The 17,436-nt window shown below is 48.2% G+C and overlaps 3 protein-coding genes across 4 annotated transcripts; 1 reads left to right on the top strand and 2 right to left on the bottom strand.

The window, feature by feature from the left end:
- Positions 1–1,218: 1,218 nt before the first annotated feature.
- Positions 1,219–7,710, bottom strand: cpsf2 (cleavage and polyadenylation specific factor 2). Its single transcript, XM_084453289.1, has 15 exons — positions 7,594–7,710; positions 7,069–7,234; positions 6,640–6,799; positions 6,433–6,538; positions 6,168–6,297; positions 5,943–6,058; positions 5,450–5,637; positions 4,953–5,243; positions 4,428–4,528; positions 4,003–4,206; positions 3,740–3,892; positions 3,142–3,367; positions 2,440–2,796; positions 1,847–1,981; positions 1,219–1,431 (listed from the first exon to the last, which is right to left on the bottom strand). Exons 2-15 carry the CDS (start codon positions 7,215–7,217, stop codon positions 1,339–1,341), a joined length of 2,409 nt encoding a protein of 802 aa, XP_084309415.1. The 5' UTR covers positions 7,218–7,234; positions 7,594–7,710; the 3' UTR covers positions 1,219–1,338.
- Positions 7,711–7,946: 236 nt separating this feature from the next.
- Positions 7,947–9,249, top strand: ndufb1 (NADH:ubiquinone oxidoreductase subunit B1). The gene is made up of 3 exons (XM_084453297.1): positions 7,947–7,999; positions 8,819–8,963; positions 9,067–9,249. Exons 2-3 carry the CDS (start codon positions 8,824–8,826, stop codon positions 9,101–9,103), a joined length of 177 nt encoding a protein of 58 aa, XP_084309423.1. The 5' UTR covers positions 7,947–7,999; positions 8,819–8,823; the 3' UTR covers positions 9,104–9,249.
- A 90-nt stretch (positions 9,250–9,339) lies between these two features.
- Positions 9,340–13,873, bottom strand: riox1 (ribosomal oxygenase 1). 2 transcript variants are annotated; one of them, XM_084453292.1, is made up of 15 exons: positions 13,773–13,873; positions 13,296–13,418; positions 13,045–13,184; positions 12,855–12,954; positions 12,645–12,758; positions 12,425–12,531; positions 12,197–12,304; positions 11,843–11,877; positions 11,369–11,547; positions 10,862–10,966; positions 10,432–10,573; positions 10,186–10,306; positions 9,897–9,996; positions 9,690–9,776; positions 9,340–9,567 (listed from the first exon to the last, which is right to left on the bottom strand). In XM_084453292.1, exons 1-15 carry the CDS (start codon positions 13,857–13,859, stop codon positions 9,508–9,510), a joined length of 1,608 nt encoding a protein of 535 aa, XP_084309418.1. In that variant the 5' UTR covers positions 13,860–13,873; the 3' UTR covers positions 9,340–9,507. The 2 variants fall into 2 exon arrangements, with proteins under 2 accessions (XP_084309418.1, XP_084309419.1); XM_084453293.1 differs by lacking the exon at positions 13,773–13,873 and having other exon boundaries at positions 13,292–13,339.
- Positions 13,874–17,436: the final 3,563 nt, after the last annotated feature.

The following is a 17,436-nucleotide window of genomic DNA, read 5'->3' as shown; positions in this document are numbered from 1 at the left end:
TAAAGTGCACGACTGCATGTTACACAACTGTGCAAAACTGACCTGCCTGCATATGGCCAGTCGATGGCGCCATCTCCTACTTCCATGTGCATCATGACCCCCCCCCCCCCCACACACACACACACACCTGCCAGCCCCACTAGTATGTGTGCCCACTGCTCTCTGATTGGCTGCAGGGTTATAGGTAGGTGGGAGGAGTCGACATGACCGAAGCTGATGTCACTCACTCTGTGTGTGTGTGTGGGGGAACGTGGGGGGGGGGGCTTTGTTTTGGGTCTAGTCGTGGCAGCAGCATTCCACAGCTGGCCGTGTGGAGGGCCCACCCGGGGGATTCACACAACGCTGCCAGCGTAATCAGCCAGAGATGCGGCGGCGAGCATCAGCCAGCAAAGACACGCTGCACAGCATGGGGTGGGGACACCCCCCCCCCCCCCCTCTCTTCATTAAAAGTCACACCACTGACTCATACCATTGCCAATTACCTGGCTGCACTTCGCACTGATTGCATTAACAATGCTACATTTGCGTGCCCTTGTGCCCGGACAAGATGGGCAATTTCTCATTTCTGTTTCCCTTGTCAGGGAACAGCACAGCGGGGTAGCTTTAAGCCCGGAGAAACAGTTTACCTGAAATGATCGTTCATTATTTACACGGCAGAATGAATCACCTCCAACGGGGGGAGGCATCACTCCCGAGGACAATAACGTCTCAGCCCAGAACCGCAGCGGCCCCCTGCCCGCGTTGACCGATCTCATCCCGGGGGCCCTCCGGGGCGGCGAGCAGCGGCTGGGAAATGTCTCCATCTGCTGTCGGCGCCACGCTGTAGCAACCGCGCGAGGCGCGCACGCGGAGTCGGCCTCTCGTCGTCCCAGGACGGCGCTTTAATACCGCCGATGGTTCAACTCGCAAGAAAGGAATGATTGGAAACAATGGCGTTGTTGAAAAAAATGTCATTTTAATGATGTGGGGGAGAGGGAGGGGGAGCGGGGGGGGTACAAACTTTCCAGTCTTGTTGAGAGGTTGGGCCAGTCTGAACGGGGTCGGGGCTCTGAGGAGGGAGAGCCTTGGGGCTGCCGGGCGCGCTCACACACACAGAGGTCACTTAGGTCGAGCCTCTGCCTCTCGCTTCGGAGAGGTAAACTCACAATAAAAAACAAACAGTAAACAAGAAAAAAAGGAAAACGAACTCGATCCCCAGCACGCCTGGACTGAGGGAAGTAGTCGGAGGCGCCCAAGGGTAGGTACGCCGTGGCCCTCTGGGTAAATTCCCCCTGAACGGAATGTCGCTGTGGGAGGCCGGCGGTCGATGCTGCTGCCGCTGTTGCCTCTCTCTCTCTCTCACACCACCGCATACTGCTGATACAGCAGCTCCCGGATCTTATAGTAGTCTTCACACAGGCAGCCTTCCAGGCCGATGCGCCCCGCCTCTGTCTGTTGGATGGATGGATGGGGGGGGGGGGGCAGAGGGTCACCACCTGGGTCCACACTCACAATACACTCCTGCTATCGCTAAAGCTTTACCGGTTCTCTCTGTGGCTGCCAATCCAATCGGCGACCGTGCGGTCAGCATAGTATATTCAAAACATTCTGACGCTTCAACGGTTTTAAAGTCTAACAACCTTTTAACAATGCTTCGGATGATGGTCGCTTATTTTGGGGTCGGAGGACTGGACTGGTATGTATCTCTATACATCAGCGATACAGTCTGCGGTTTTCATCCGGCACGCCTTTCAAGCCCCTCCTGGGCGCTTCCATTCCCTCTGCCCCGCCCCTCCGCCTGCAAGCAGGGACCGGCGGTGGCCTCCATCGCAAAGGGGTGGGGTTGGGGGGACGGGGACACACTCACCCTGCGGACCGCCACCATGTTGTTACACACCAGCACGCCGCCCACGAACTCTGCCTGGATGCCCTCTCTCAGCAGCACCTGCTTGAAGTCCGACAGGCGTGGCTCGTTGATGAACACCGACTGGTGGCCCGGGATCTGGAGGAGGGGGGGGGGGGGTCAGAGGGGTCAGAACCAAACACACTACCGTTTCCATACATCTGAGGACAGGTTCTGAGGAGACAACTGTCTCTCCTATCTCTCTGTTCCATCTCTCCCTTCTACTGTCTCCATCTCTCGCCCCTGTCCAATAAGCCACAGGCTATTCGCCCACCCCACCCCCCTCCCCCTCTAACTGTCCATTCCGTGTTGCTATTTTTACATCAGCTCCACTAAGTATGGTCTCGGTCTGTTTGCACCAAGGTCAACTTGAACCTCCCCGTCGAGATCAACTTTCCTGTGACCGTCGCGCTCTCTCCTGTGGTCTTCACCGAGGACAAAGACTCTCTCCCTCCCTCTTTCTCCCTCTCTCTCTCTCCGCACTGTGGGATTAAAGCCAACCCTCTTCATCTCTCTTCTCCTCCCCTACTCCCCCTCCCCTCTCCATCCCTCCTCACCTCCTGGGGGGGGAGGGGCTCCAGGGTGGGGATGACGTCGTTCTCCTCCGACGGCTCCCGCTCGTCCTCCCCGAACAGCGTCTTGATGGTGCGCTGCTGGGTGGCGACGCCGACGCCGTGGTCGGCCGCGGCGGGGTCAGTGGCGGCGGTGGCCGTGGCGCCGCCGCCGCCGGCCGTCACGTCCATGGCCAGCTCGCCGTCCTCCGCCTCCTCCTTGCCGCCGCTGCCCTCCTCGGGCAGCACGCCCGTGTCCACCTTGACCACGCGCATGTCCAGCACGCCGTCGATCCACGCCAGCTCCGTGTCCTTGGCCCGGCAGAAGTGCAGCGAGCTCACCAGGGAGTCTTTCAGACGCACCTGCGGGGGGGGGGGGAGGGGGAGGGGGGCGCACGCGTCAAAACGACACGCGTGTCAAGGGGGGAACTCTCCTCCGCGTAAATGATTCATGCTGCGTGTTCACAGGAGACGCTCGCTTCTTTCAACCTTTCAACCGCACCTAGTGGCGTCATCGTAAGGAAAGTGCACACTACACAAGTCTACTGCATCTGGTAAATGGACTGCACTTATATATAGGGTCCTTTCTCCAAAGTGCTTTACGGTGGTCTCTCATTCACCCGTTCACACACTCGGGCGCCTGCAGCCCTCCTGCACGGCCTCATATGGAGCGAGGTAAGGCGAAGAGCGCCCCCTGGCGGGTCTGACCTGGTAGATGTGCGTCTCGCTGGTGGCGTCCACCGTCTCCTGCAGCTTGGGCGTGTAGACCTTGATGTCCTTGCCGCTGAAGGCCTTGCAGGACTCGGACAGGTCCAGGCTGGACTCGGGGGGGCCGCGGACGATCACCAGCTGCCTGGGCTTCATCTGGTTGATGATCTTCTTGATGGAGTCGCCGTCAGAGCGGCCCTCGTAGTCGATGTACGTCACTCTCGCTCTGCGTCGGGAGGGAGGGGGTGTGGGGGGGGGGGGGTGGTTATGAGCGTGCAGTGAGAGCGTTGGGGGTGTGATGATCATGTGGATGCAAGTGAGCTAATAGGTACATCATCGTCACGCACATTTGGCGTTACAGAAACAGCTATGTTTAGTTGTTCAAAGTTCTTAAAAAATATATTTTTTATGATTGTTTTTAGGATTTAGGATTATATGATGATTGTATTATTTATGATTTTTTATAATTATGCACATGATAGAAAATGTTGATTTTCAGTAACATGCCCCTTTCAACTATTACTATATGAAAGATATATAACAATACGTATATGTGTATAGAAAAGTATGTTCTCCATTATAGCAGATGGCTACTTACTTGATCTCTAGTGTCTCTGCGCTGGAAGTGCATTTGGTGGGCACGACCGAGAGGTCCTGGTCCATAGGCTCGTCCCCGTTGGCCATCCCCGACTCCAGCTTGTTCTTCTCCTCCTCCGTGGCTTGCAGCTCCGGCACCAGGAACTCCTCCGGCCTGACGACAAAACGTCAACACGCGGATCGGGGGGTGAGGTGAGGCGCGACGCACTGTAACAATATTAAACTCTGCTCATCAGTAAACACGCTTTCTTTTCCCGCCAGTACCTGATAATCTCTCCGTACTCGTCCCACTTGATCCTCTCCTCGTGCGTGGGGAACATGGGGTAGGACTTCTTGGCGTGCTTGAAGAAGCTGCCCTTGCGGGCGCCCTCGCCCTTCATCATCAGGTCGTGGTGTTTCGTCTTCACCACCGCCGGCTGCTCCAGGTCGTCCTCCATGTCGCTCTCGTCGCTGGAGTCCACGTCCACCCTGCAACCGCGCACACAAACACCGGCGTTAATGTACTAGCGAAACGAACAAAACAAACAGACGACACGTTACTAACGCTAACTAACTATGTTAATAACACTCAAACAAACACATTTTTGATTCCCGCTCGAAGCAAACGTGATAAACCGCGCTTCGTCAAGGGGACGTCCGCCCGGATGCAAATAAACTCGGGGCCCAAAAAAACGCCCACAGTGACTCACTCTTTTGCCTGTTCAAGTTTTTTGGCCGCCTCTTTCTTCATTTTCTCCTTCTCCAAGAACTCTTCCAGCTCCTTGCCTTCCAGTTTCACTCGCTTACGAATCTTTCATCAGGACGGACGATAATGAAAAAGGGAAAAGAAAAAGTGTGTGAATATTACTTGACACGGCGAGCTGTTTACACGCTCGGGGACTAGATAGTGACAGAATGGATTTGTCCTGAGGACGCCAAGCTGCACGGAAGGAGATAACAAGCACTTTATTTTCTTCTTTTTTTTTTACTCCTTAGCTTTTTTTTATACTTATCATATTTTAATTTGTGTGACAAGTACTGTAGGTGTGTATTCTATATGGCGGTACACAATCAATCACTGTGCTATCATTGTCTGTGACTGTTGTTGTATCTGTCTGCCTTATTTGTCCACTGCAGAAACAAACTTCCTCACTGAAAATAAAGTTATTTGAGTTTGAATTGAAGCGCTGGAGAGGGAGCCGGGTTTCCGTGGCTGCTCCTCGCTGGGAACTCACCTCCAGGTCCAGCATCTTCTCCCCGGGGTTGTCGATGAGGTAGCGAGCCAGGGTCCCGGGCGTGGTGCGGTACGTCAGGATGACGGAGTTCTTGGCGTCCCGGCACCACTGGATGAAGAGCTCCCGGGAGAAGCCGGACTCCAGGTCGGGCTGGCTGCACAGCACCACCTTGGGGCTGGGGACGCGCGCCAGGTCGGCCAGGCTGTGGCACAGGGACAGGTGGCGGAACTGGAACGGGTTGTTCCTCTTGTCCTCGAAGCACCTCATGAGCTTGTCGCTCATCCACTCCACCTGCGGCGAGACGCGGGAGTCAGAGTCAGTACCGTTCTATGTCCCGCCTGCCACGCGGAGAAACGTGGCGCGGACTGAACCGAGTATTCAAAAGTAAATCTGATCGGTCTGTGTGAGATGTCTGTCTGGCGTATATGCATTTACATATACTCCGGTAAACGAGACAGTGAGCGACGTAGTGTGCGAAGTCCCCGCCGGAGACGGACCTGTGACTTGGAGAACTCCACCACGTTGTAGCTGACGTTGTTGAGCAGGGCCAGCGAGTACACTCCCAGGCCCGCGTCCTTCGTCCTCCAGATCTGGTCCAGCAGCTGGGCCAGCTCTAACACGCGCCCGGCCGTGTCCACGGCGATTAGTACATTGCCGTCACCGCGGAGGGTCTCCATCACGTTGGCTGGTTGGGGGTGGGGGGGGCGGGGAGAGAGCATGACATCCCACCGTTTCATCTTTGTGCACGGAGGTGTTGCAAAATTCCAGGAATATTCGCAAACTTCCCAAAATTCCCAACGGGAATGTAAGGGAATTAAGAGGAATAAACTGGACATTTATGGGAATTAACAGGAATTAATTCCCATTAATTCTATTAAATTCTCATTAATCATTCCCATTTCCCATGGGAAGTTTGTGAATATTCCCGGAATGTTGCAACCCTAATGGAGACCGACGGTCACAGTGTTCCTGGCGAGCTGATCAACTTACTGAGGAGCTGCTCGTCTCTCTGTTTGCGACGCGGCTGCACGTAGGTGGCGTTGAAGGAGTCTGTGATGAGGAGAGAAGGGCGGCTCACGGTCTCCAACGTGCATCCGTTCAGGTGGCTGGAGCAGAGATACAAACGTAGGGAAATCAGATACTGTGAGTGACAGGCGAGCTATTGGAGAAATTGTCAAGGTTCCAGTGACCGGAGCCGATATGCTCTCCACTCACATTTCCCTCTTGTGGTTGAAGTCTACCGCATAAACAATCTCCTCTTCCCCATCCTTCACAATCTTCCAAATGGTCCCTCCAATCATGTGACCAGCAGGAAGTGGAGTGATGGATAGACCGTGGCCTTTACCTATAATGTATGTGTTTGAGGGGGTGTGAGTGGGGGGTTGTAATGTTAGACTGGTGATACTACTACAGAAAGATTGCGTTGCATTAGACATAGAAAAAATGATCACAGAACCAACATGATTTGCAATGTACGCACCTTTCAGATTGATAATCTGGGAGTATTTCAACTGCTGAATTTTGTCAAACGCAGAATCCACATCATCCAGAGTGAATAGGCTGAACTCCTCACTGTTATTGCGAGACTACAAAACAACAAAATTAATTGAGGACTTAAGGTCGCAGCAATCATAATTATGCCGCCAGCACACACACAGTAGACTTTACTGTGATGCGTCTCTCTCACCTGAAAAAGGTCATACATGAACATCTGACCCATCTTGTAGACGGGGATAGTGGCATAGATGGTGCAGTTGAGCCCCAGCTTCCCCACAGCGTAGGGGAGGGCTCCCAGATGCAGGGGGTCAGGGTGGGAGAGGAGCACCGCGTCAACCTGGTGGACATGCCTGAAGAGGGGGGAGGATCGTTTCATTACGGAACAGCTGGGTGAGGTGGATAGTGTCCGCATGGGAACTCAAACATCAACTGCTTAGACCAAAGAGGAATTCTGGATATATTTGGCTTTTCAGGCTCAGGCCATACGAACTCACAGGCCAAACTCATCACACGAACGATGTTCCAAACAATCTATTACAGTTACGTACACAGCCTTGTTGAATTGACTTGGGAATCAGTTCAGAAGCTGAAATAAAGTAGATGTGAATGTACAGTATACCTTTTCATAGCATCTATGATGTCCATGGAAAAGCTCTCATCCCAACCGCAGTCCAAGAGGAAGCGGAACTCATCCACCTGTAGCAGGTAGCAAAGGGCAGACTCCTCCTGCACCCCCGACAATGCAGTCAGCTTGATGATAGACGTCATTCTCCTCAGCTGTCACTCTGCACGCAAGGGAAACAAGCAACTGTAATTAAGATGCTGGCCAGTGGCCAAAGTTCTCTTTTCAATAAATGGGCTCCATACTGTAGCTAATATTAGCAAATATAGGGGGTGTAAACTGATGAGAGTAAGAAGACAATATATAGCGCATTAATATAACTAGAACCAGCCTTTCCAATGTAAGTTCTTGGCTAGTAAGCAGGCATATTCAATAAAAATAATCATTCTCGGGTGGCTATCCATTGTTATTTGCTACAACAGCTAGCGTTAGCTAGCAAGTTAGCGTCAGCTAAATTAGCAGGTATAGTGAGCCAGCAGTGAATGGAGCAGGTATTGAATTAGCTAGATGAAACAAACATACCATTAAATATAATAGAAATAAAATGAATAAAGATATAACACGGTGGGAATTAACTCATTGTAACATCTTTTCGGGACCGATAAGCACACACGACTTTATTCCGGAGCAGACATGTTTGCCGCTAATGTGAAAGGTCAGTGAGTGATACTATCGGAAAGATAGTAAGGTGGTGTGATCAAATGAAAACATCTTACAATGTGAACGCAGAATTGTCCTCACTTAGTCAGTGAATCTTCACTTGTGGAATTTTGATTCTATGTTTTAGAGATCATATCATTCAGCGATATTTTATAAGCTTTAAAAAAAATCGTTTTGATGCTGTTTACAATGACCACTGTATTTTAGGGCAGTTGGTAGAGTCCAATGTCCTCTGGAGCACAGACAGAGTAGTGAAGGCCAAAGCTCGGTAAAAAACGATTTATTACATGAATTCTGCCCGATTGTTTGTAAATTTGCTATGGTTGCACAGCTATCAAATACTGTATTTACAATGTATAGTGTGCGCTCATGTATTGTGCAAGACTATCTTGCTAAAGTGAAGAACTGATCCACGGTCGTGAACGAGATCCAATGCTAGTTTATTCGCTAGTCTAACGAGAGCACTAAACAAGCTTAGCTTAGCTAGCATGTGTAGCTGGCGCCGTAGCTGAAGAGCTAGCTAGCCATAAAACTTAAACGTTAAAACCGACTAGCTGGCTACATCTCTAACATGACAGTAACGTTATTTTGGAAGTCATCCCGTAATTTAGCTATCGTTATTGTCAATGACAATTGATTTTACTCACGTTAGCTAGCGATGCTTACTAACGTTACCTGAGCTAACCAACGTTACCTGAGCTAACCAACGTTGTTGGTAGCTAACGATATTATCGTGCCTGCTCACTGCCCCAACCAACATTGTTCAGCAACAGAAAATCCATCCAACCAACGCCAACAGTCACCAACCAACATTGCACACCAATACAACGTTGGTGTTGGTTGGGGCAGTATGCAAGCACCTTATTATCCGATCTGGTGCCTCATTCTGGATTGGCTGCTCATTAGGCAAGTTCGGTAAAAGGTGCAGCAATGAATGTGGTGGATATGGTTAATGTTAGCACATATACTGCGACATTGATTGATATAATAGGACCTATGTCACCCATTGTAGCCAAAACGAACTGACCATCACCTATTGCTTTGCTGCTCTGCTAAATTTTGCAATGTCTTTTTGCCCCCCTCCCAGTAAACATGGTGAACTTTGCTGCACTGGTGCGTGAGCATTGGGCGAACATATTTGTACCCCTTGGCTTTGTGATCGGAATTTACTTGGACAGATCACAGGACCAGAAGCTGACTGCTTTCAGGAATAAAAGTGCATTGTACAGCAGGTATGATACATATTTCAGTATTATGCATCCTATTGTACAATACATGATTTACTTCAAACCTTAAATCCCAAGCTAAGCTGCATCAATTCTCTTTTCTTTACAGGGAACTGAAGCCAGGCGAGGAGTTCACCTGGAAGTAGCCACCTGTCCTGCAATATTTATTGTTCCCATTGTTTCTGTTTTGCAAATGGCTATTGCTGGCTCATCCTCACATCAAATAACTTGATAAGATTCCCTTATCACTGTATCTCTATGGGTTGTATCGACCAATAAATGTTAAGTTTGATGTATTTGTAATTACTGAATAACTGGAACTGAATTGAGAAACACAGACAAGAGCTTCTTTTAAACTGATTGGCACAACATTTTATTTGACTATACTGAAACAATTGAACTGAAGGGAACATGTAGAATAATAATGACAGTGATCATTTTGTGGCATAGCAACACCGATTTTGAAGACTATTGAAGAATTTAAGTGTAATATTGATGTGTAATAATGGCTAGTGTGGTGTAATTGCAGGCCAACTGTCCTCTACAATGGCTACAGAGGCTCTTCCGTATGAATAATCCCCCTCTCAAACAGCAGCTCAGCCAAGGAGACCTAAGAAAAAAGGAATGCGTTTTAATATCGAGATGTACATGCATAGATGCCTTGCAAACTTGTATGCTCCAAATATTTTTGTTTTGGCACATATGTCTGTAGCCTACTTATCAAGATCATACCTTGTCCTCAGACGATTCACACGGCAGGCTGGCCACTGTCACAAACTTGGGATAAGAATGGATCAGAAACTCCATGGCATCTGTATACTAAAAAAGGGGAGATAATTGAATACAAAGGCATCATTGATAATAACGTTACATTGTATTCATATAGCGCCTTTCCAGACGCTCAAAGCGCCATTGAGGCACTGGCTCCCTCATTCTTACCTCTGCTTTTATTTCAAAGCTCTTGGACTCCTCTTTGTGGTAAACCCTGGAGTTACCAGCTGTGTAGAAAAGATGGACTGCTTCCCCATCACTGCATAATCTGTGATGGTATAGCAAAGACTCGGGCATGTTGATATAGCATACATTGACGCTTACATGTGAATTATTTAATTAAATAACTGGCAAATGTAATGGGCTAAAATAACAATCGACTCCGACCGACATTAACCGATTGTTTGTCGAGCTGCACATCTTCAAGTGGATCGAATGTCGTCGTGACGCGTAATACCTGGCACACCCAGAGCGGACGAGTCGGACCCGGGCCTGGCTCCTTATGGGCGCGCCGACCCCCACGGCCTCCCCATCCTCCCACCTGGCGGCGGCTCCGTGCACACTGGTCTCGTGTTCGTCTGCAAGAAGACGGGTAGGACTCAGATGGCCGTACGAAGGACCGTTAAGGATTTTGAGGTGAAAGTCGACGCCCAGTGAGGCTCGTGGAAAGGCGTGCGGGGTTCGGCGAGGCCGCGCGGATCACCTGGAGTGAGCATGGGGGGCAGGCAGTCGTGGAAGAAGTCTCTCGCCTTCTGATCGACGGCGGCGTCCACCGGGGCGAAATCCACCAACTTCTTCATCAGGCTCTCGATTCGGGACAGGAACTGGGTCCTGCGTGGGTCGTCCTACATGAACACATACATGGGCTGTTTAGAATTTGAATATCTTTTATGATCCACCAGGGTGGAAAATTGTCTTTGGTTTTATTACTAGAAACATAAATTGAAACAGGCCAAATAAGCATACATAGTTCAGGCAAACATCAACATGATTATCGTCCACTGCTTCTACATAGTTTGGTCCAGGCACAAAGGTTAAAATAAAGATGTCAGCAGGTACACGTGTTGGAGATGTATACCCCATTCGGACAGGTCATAGGGAGAGTCTGGTCGACAACATCTTCACAGGGATACCTTGTCTGAGTTCTGCACTCCCATGAAGGTCAGGTAATCCAGAGGTAGGCCTCGTCTGAACTCCACGTCCTCCTCCATGGCGACCTCCAGGGCTGCTGGGACCACCTGTCAATCAGAGCGAACGTGCCGTCGTTACACACAACAAACCAATAGAAACACATTCGAGTTAAATCTAGTTACACACAGTACTATCCATATGACTGTATAAAAACAAGTCCACAAATAGAGGATCAGATTGCTGCCACTCTTTACAAAAAATGTAAAATAAAAATAAACGGTTGATCCTTGTGTTTTTCTGCACATGAAGAACCGTTTATTTCTTCTTTTTAAGTGTGGGCATGATCCAATGGATCCACCTCTTCACCAGCACCTTTGAAAATATTATTCTGCACTTGATACTGTCGGTTTTAATTTTATTTCAAATGATTGAACTATCATCAATGCAAAAAAAGAAGAGGACAGCATCCCAGCAGAGAAACCAGAAGTTAAGGGTTGTGGAAATGGAACCTTCATCAGCAGGTCTCCCCAGCTGTTCTTCTGGTAGGAGGAGATGGTGATGTGGAGGGAGTGTGCGTCTGGGAGGCAGTCCCCCTGGTGGATGAACCCCCGGGGGAAGTAGAGGAGGTCCCCGGGCTCCAGCACCAAGTCCAGGACGGGCTTGCTGATGTCTGCTTGGCTGAAGTTAGCTGCAGGAGAACCACAGTGACGTTTTCACTCTCTAAAATACAACCTCCCTTCCTCTCCTCCTTGAAGTAAACTCTAATCTAGTGTGATTAAATAGGTGAAAGCAATGAGTTTCTTAACTATGCTGATACCAATCATGTCAGATCAGTGATCTCCCAGTGAAGGGAAGATGGAATGATGCATATTTGGAAAATTCTAATGTAATATTAGTCAGTTACACCAGAGAAAAGAGCCGACAGGTTTAATACTGTGGTGCCTACTCAAAAGTAACGATGGATAGTGGTACAGACAACTTACGACTCGACAGAACAGGCAAGACCTCTTCTTCTGACCTGAAATTGCAACAAATAAACATGAATGTTTGATGGGATTTTGCGGTTGTTTGGTTTAGTCAAGCGAGCTAACGGATATGTTGGATATGTAGTATACATACTATATGTATGTATAGTACAGGCCTCAGGAACACTCATCACAAACTACCATAAACAGAAATTGTACAACTTCATATTGTTGAAAATACCCTCAAATTAAAGCCAGTAGTCGCACTTTAACCCGTACGGTCATTGTGTAATTTCAGATCTTAAGCGGAGTACGGAACCAAAACCACCAAAAATGTTCCACATCCCAAACACTTGGCTGTAGCTCTGTTACCTGGGGTTGTACACTCTCCAGTGTTTCCTCCCCTCCAGCTGAACTACGAAGGCCTCGATGTCGTCATAATGGGGGGCAAAGCCCTGCGTCCCTGGGGGGGTCAGATACCTGGGGAGAGAAAACATTCACTCTAATCAGGATTCATCTCCCCGGTAATTCAAACTGACTGACTGGAAGTGCAACTCGTCTTTTTTTCTGCTTCGGGATTCGTCTCTACGAGCCACTCACACGTTGGCCCCTGTCATACTGCCAAACTGCTCCTGGAGGATGGACAGCACGTTCCACACGGTGGCAGAGAAGGCCTGGGGGTTCAACAGGCGCAGGGAGCAACCGCTCTGAGGAGAAAAGGGAACAGGCTGTTCAGAACGGTGAGATGGGTTTCCACTAGCTCCTGTTTCTAGCTCATGCTTGCAATTAGGCATGAGCAATTGCTTGATTCGTCCTTCACCTCATAGAAGTCCCAAACGGTAAAAGGCAAAGCCCTTCCTGAAGGGTTGTGTGTCTCTCTCTTGCCGTTGGTGTAGCTGGTTACATCCAAGTTGACTCCAAATTGAACGTCGTCCTGATAATGTCAACAGAGCTTTAGTTAGCCATAATAATGTCCTGACAGTGTGGCATTACACAACAAGACCAAAGACGTAAATCAATGACAACTTACATTTCTTAAGATGCGATCAAACTCTGCTGTGGAGAACAATCCCTTGTAGTAGTCTGGGTTGTGATGTTTCACTAAAATGGGCTTCTTCTCCCAGATATCCCTGCGGGCAATGACATTAGCCTAACTGAAGATCATATTTCCTGTGCAGTCTGGTAGACAGTAAGGGGTTTCAGTATATGATGATCAGTACCTGAAGAAGCTCTTGGAGGACATGGGGTAGATGAGCCACTCGAACAGTTTAGCGGCCCTCTCTCTGCTGTTGCTCACTTTAGCCAGGTCCATCAGCAGGGCTTCTAGAGGCTCGCTGTCTCTCTCTGCACTCTTCATCTCCTGCCCACAGCATTAAGAACAGCAGTAAGAGTGACTATATGGATATGGGATAATGTGTAATGTATTGTGTAAATCCTTCCTTTTCCACAGATGATGATGGACCACACTCACATCTGTAAGTCTCTCCAGCCTCTCTTTTTGTGTGGATTTGACGATCTGTTTTCCCGTCTGTCTTTTTTTGGCCTTTTTAATGGATTTTGTCGGCTGGACGCCATTTTCCCTCCGTTTTTTCTTCTGGAAGGGAATTTACAGTCACTCTTACAGTAGAAAACCATGCATTCACGTTCTCAATGCAGCGGACTGATGTGGGGTGATTGTTTGAGCATCTGGAAAGGCGCTATATAAATGCAATATATTACGAATCGTTAATATTATTAATAAGATAATAATAATAGGCTACTTATTAATTATTAATAATAATAATAGAAGCCGTGACATTATTTTTCTGTCTATCATTGTTCATATAACCATTCGTACAACGTTAACTAGCGGTTCACCTCCTGTCTTTGTGGCAAAACAAACTTTGTAGCGATTCTGAAAACACACTAGAACTGTAAAGAGCAAACACCCGTATGTTATGTTGCGTACCTGTAAGGACGAAGCTTTAGCTGCAGGAGTAAACTCTTTTTGCACGCTTTGGTATAATGCAAAAGCTGACACATGTTTCCTCTCCATTTTTCCAGTGCACGCGTCAGTAGCGTCAAAGAGAGGATGGGCCGGAGACCGTGTAGAGAATAGATTTATCTCTACCGCCATCTATTGTGCGGGATGTCCATTTCCAACCATCGTTCCCAACCATGCTCCCAACGCACGAAAGCTTTATGGTCCTCTAAAAAGAGAGAATATTACGTGCTATCAGAGGTTAAAGAAACTCACAAAATGTAATGGGATGCTAAAATAATGTCAGAATACTGATACATATTATTCTATACTGCATCAAACAATTTATGATGCCGATACTTTTAATGACCACCAGATGGTGGGCTTTCCCAACATTTCTGATATGTACTCCCAGAATGCTTCAGTGTATTTTTCTAGTGGTGACATTCGTTTTGGGTGAACTTAAAAATACCTTATCACGTGACCGTGCCGAACAGGTAAGGGCTGATCTACACGGTCAAATTTGGAAGTAAAATGTTCCTCTTTTAATCATTCATTGTATTTACCGTATGTTTAGAAAGCTGTATGAAGCAATGAAACAATGCAGACCACATTTAATTGTGCACGCAATATAAAACTGGTCATTAAATTCAGAATTTAATCAGCAGTCACCCAGAGCACTTGCACCGCCGGGACGACGACAAATCCTAAACGAAGGTCCTTACTAGCTTTCTCCAACAATGCAGCATTGATCGTGCACAGTGGCATCAGAGCACAGTGAACTGGAGACCAGCGGTCCCGCTAGCTGCACATACGCGTAACAGCGCGCCATGGCTATGGACAGTCTTATAAATCAGTAGCTCATTAAAAACAGCGTATCGTGCGTGCAGTTTGGTAGCCACGCGCTCAAACGTCTTTAACCCTTCTAAAATCACCTGGGGTTTTGTTTTGGGGAAATTGTGGAGCTTCATACCGGGTGAGTAGCGAGTTATGTAGACTAGCTATTGCTAGTCGCTAGCTAGGCTGGCTAACGTTAGTGCTAGCCAACATCAGTCGATTGCAAGTATGCTATGCATGAGCAAATGAAATCCCTGCTGTGGCTGGTTGGTTAAGGGTAGCTGTGTAATTGTCCAAATGAGACAGACATGACCACAGTTGTCTTTTCTCAACCGCTGTTATTGCATTTCCCCCCCGTAAGAGCGTAGGGGTTTATTCCGTAGTACAACTGATTAGCGTCATTCCGCTCACCGAAATGCGTCGTGGCTCTGCCTCTGGCTGGCAGGCATTGTAACGTTACTGTGTCGTGTCGTTCTTGCTTTACGGAGAGAGTGATCTCCTTCCTTGGCACACACACACACATCAAGTCTATTTTGTTATTAGCTCGCAAGTCATCAATGCGAATATGAAGACTGACATCGAAGTTGATGAATAGTCGTGATTTATGAGGACTAAGGGTTTTTTGCATGAGCAGCTGTGTTTTTCTTTGCGTCTGGCTTGCCCGTTTCAGTCAATAAAGTCTCAAGTAAATGCTACAACAACAAGGGGGTGGCTAGTCGTCTCCTAATTAAAAACGTGCGTACTCTACTCTGGGCAAAGTTGAACGACTTTGTGAGAATTTTGTGGTATTAAGGGGGATTTCTTGTCAGTATAAAGCACAGAGTGCACGTAACGTTAAGTTTAACTTGTGGCTAGAACCCTCTTTGCTGGTTACATACTCAAGGTTCAACTAGAAGTTGTAGCTAAATTGATTTATTGCTATGGGTGATGGATCAGTCCTAAATCCATTAAGAGAATTATCTTTAAATCCCTTGCTCTGGTGGGGATCTGATTTGACATACAGTAAAATGTGGTAATAGAATCAACCTGTCCTTTGATTGGCTTGTTAGAATCCTAATTGCTTACGTCTGTCCAATGAATCCATTACAAACTGGAAAAACTGGCTCACACATTGTTATACAGTGGTGTTATGAATTATTGCACCCCAATAATGCATCAGTCATAATATCATAGCCTGTGTTAAAAAACCAAATGATTTATCTTTAAGGTTATAGGCCTACCCTAGTTATTGATGTTTACATGCTGAGATGTAGATTATCTGATTGGTTCAATATTTTTTTCACCTGCTCAGCAACAGCAATTCTTTAAAGGGAGTTCGCCAATACCGCCTCAGTGATGTAATTGTTTCCCATGGTTAGATTGGACCCAGAAGTCATTAATATGTACCTCCTGGGACAGCAGTCTCCGCTGAGAAGATGGATATTGATCCCTCCCATAAATGCTTAATTAGTTAATCTCGGAATGATTTTCTCTTGTGGCCACCAAGTAATGAAATGTGGCTCTGAGTTGATTTATTGACACAGTTCAGAGGTGACACAAGTTCTTGTTAACCCAGCAGTTTCATTAAGCATGTTAGCACTCTCCTTATGCTGCAATATTCTGATTCACTTAATGTGTGTATGTTGCCTGGAGCCGGCATAATGACAACTGTAGGCCTATATGAATCCCCGAACACAGCAGTTGCCTTGTGAATTTTACTCCACCAGTGCAAACCTTTGAAGCTTGAGTGCGCTCAGATATTTGTCTGTGTTTGACAGGATGAATGTTCCTGCTTCAAGACAGGGCTATAAACCCGTACTCTCCAACATCTGTTTGGTTTTCCCCTAGCTATCAGATAAGGAACACGACACAAACAAAAGGCTCTCTTCTCTATTTTACCGGAGAGGCCGGATTGCAGAGAACAGTTGGTGACACGATGTTGGTGAGAGGGAGAGAAGAAGGGCTGTTTATACGGTCTTGGCAGAGACAGTGGATAGCAGAAGCACACACGTGTTGAATCCTGGCTGGCTTCGCAGTTCGGGATTACTCGGCTAATCCATCTCCCCTGCTACATTTTTGGGATACCCACTCACCCTCTTCCAGAGTTGCTGGGAGGCGAACATATGTGTTGCTGTTCGATTGAATCCTGTGTGGGATAAATAGTTTGGCCAAGGGTAAATATTTGAACTCAGAGGGCCCTCCCCTTTTCGGCTTGTCTAGGGGATGGTAGTGGAACACAACACGCATCCCCAGCCAACGCCGTCAATGGGCTGCAGGCTATCGTTCTCTGAAATCTCTGTAGTGCTCTCCCCAATGCAATCGCTGCCTTCTCGGCTGTTAACGGTGCAAGACAAAGAAATTGATCAATGTGTACATATTCTAAGTGCTTTTACACGGGCAGGACATAGCTTTGTTGTTGTAAGGTCAGAGTAACAAATCGGTCTTGCCTGGTACCCAGAACAGACAAAATGTACAGCGTACGTGCAAATGTCCGGTCTCACGTGAATGCTTTGTGTTCAAACTTGGGTGCCGTCTCCATTGGGGGCGGTGTACCGCGGTAATTCCCCATGGCTGGGGCTAATCCCCCCCCTGGCTGCCCTCCCACAATCCATCAGTGTCTGGAGGGGGGAATAGGGGGCTGGCAGCTGGGAGCAGGGCCTGAGTCAGTCTGGGACGGGCCAGGCTGCCGGTGGGGGGGGGGGGCTTGGAAAGAGGGGGGCTCTCGGGAGGCTCTAGAAACGAGATAGGCCGCCGCCGCCACTGCCGGCCAGGGTGAGAAACAAGAGGATTTATTTATTAGGAGGGCCGGCTTTGTGGGCACGAGTGTTAATGTTCC

The sequence above is a fragment of the Borostomias antarcticus genome (assembly GCF_949987555.1).
Source record: "Borostomias antarcticus genome assembly, chromosome: 19".
NCBI lineage: Eukaryota > Metazoa > Chordata > Actinopteri > Stomiiformes > Stomiidae > Borostomias > Borostomias antarcticus.
Note: the sequence above shows the minus strand (reverse complement) of the source record. Positions and strands in the feature narration are given on the sequence as shown.

Excerpts from the sequence above, each read along its gene's own strand:
- cpsf2 (XM_084453289.1), bottom strand. The coding sequence starts at position 7,217 with ATGACGTCTATCATCAAGCTGACTGCATTGTCGGGGGTGCAGGAGGAG. Across the intron at positions 6,539-6,639 it reads TCATGTATGACCTTTTTCAG|TCTCGCAATAACAGTGAGGA; the intron begins GTGAGAGAGACG and ends GTTGTTTTGTAG. Across the intron at positions 1,982-2,439 it reads AGCCCCTCCCCCCCCAGGAG|ATCCCGGGCCACCAGTCGGT; the intron begins GTGAGGAGGGAT and ends CCCCTCCTCCAG.
- riox1 (XM_084453292.1), bottom strand. The coding sequence starts at position 13,859 with ATGGAGAGGAAACATGTGTCAGCTTTTGCATTATACCAAAGCGTGCAA. Across the intron at positions 12,759-12,854 it reads TTGATCGCATCTTAAGAAAT|GACGACGTTCAATTTGGAGT; the intron begins GTAAGTTGTCAT and ends TGACATTATCAG. Across the intron at positions 11,878-12,196 it reads TGGAGAGTGTACAACCCCAG|GTCAGAAGAAGAGGTCTTGC; the intron begins GTAACAGAGCTA and ends TTGCAATTTCAG.
- ndufb1 (XM_084453297.1), top strand. The coding sequence starts at position 8,824 with ATGGTGAACTTTGCTGCACTGGTGCGTGAGCATTGGGCGAACATATTT. Across the intron at positions 8,964-9,066 it reads AAAAGTGCATTGTACAGCAG|GGAACTGAAGCCAGGCGAGG; the intron begins GTATGATACATA and ends TTTTCTTTACAG.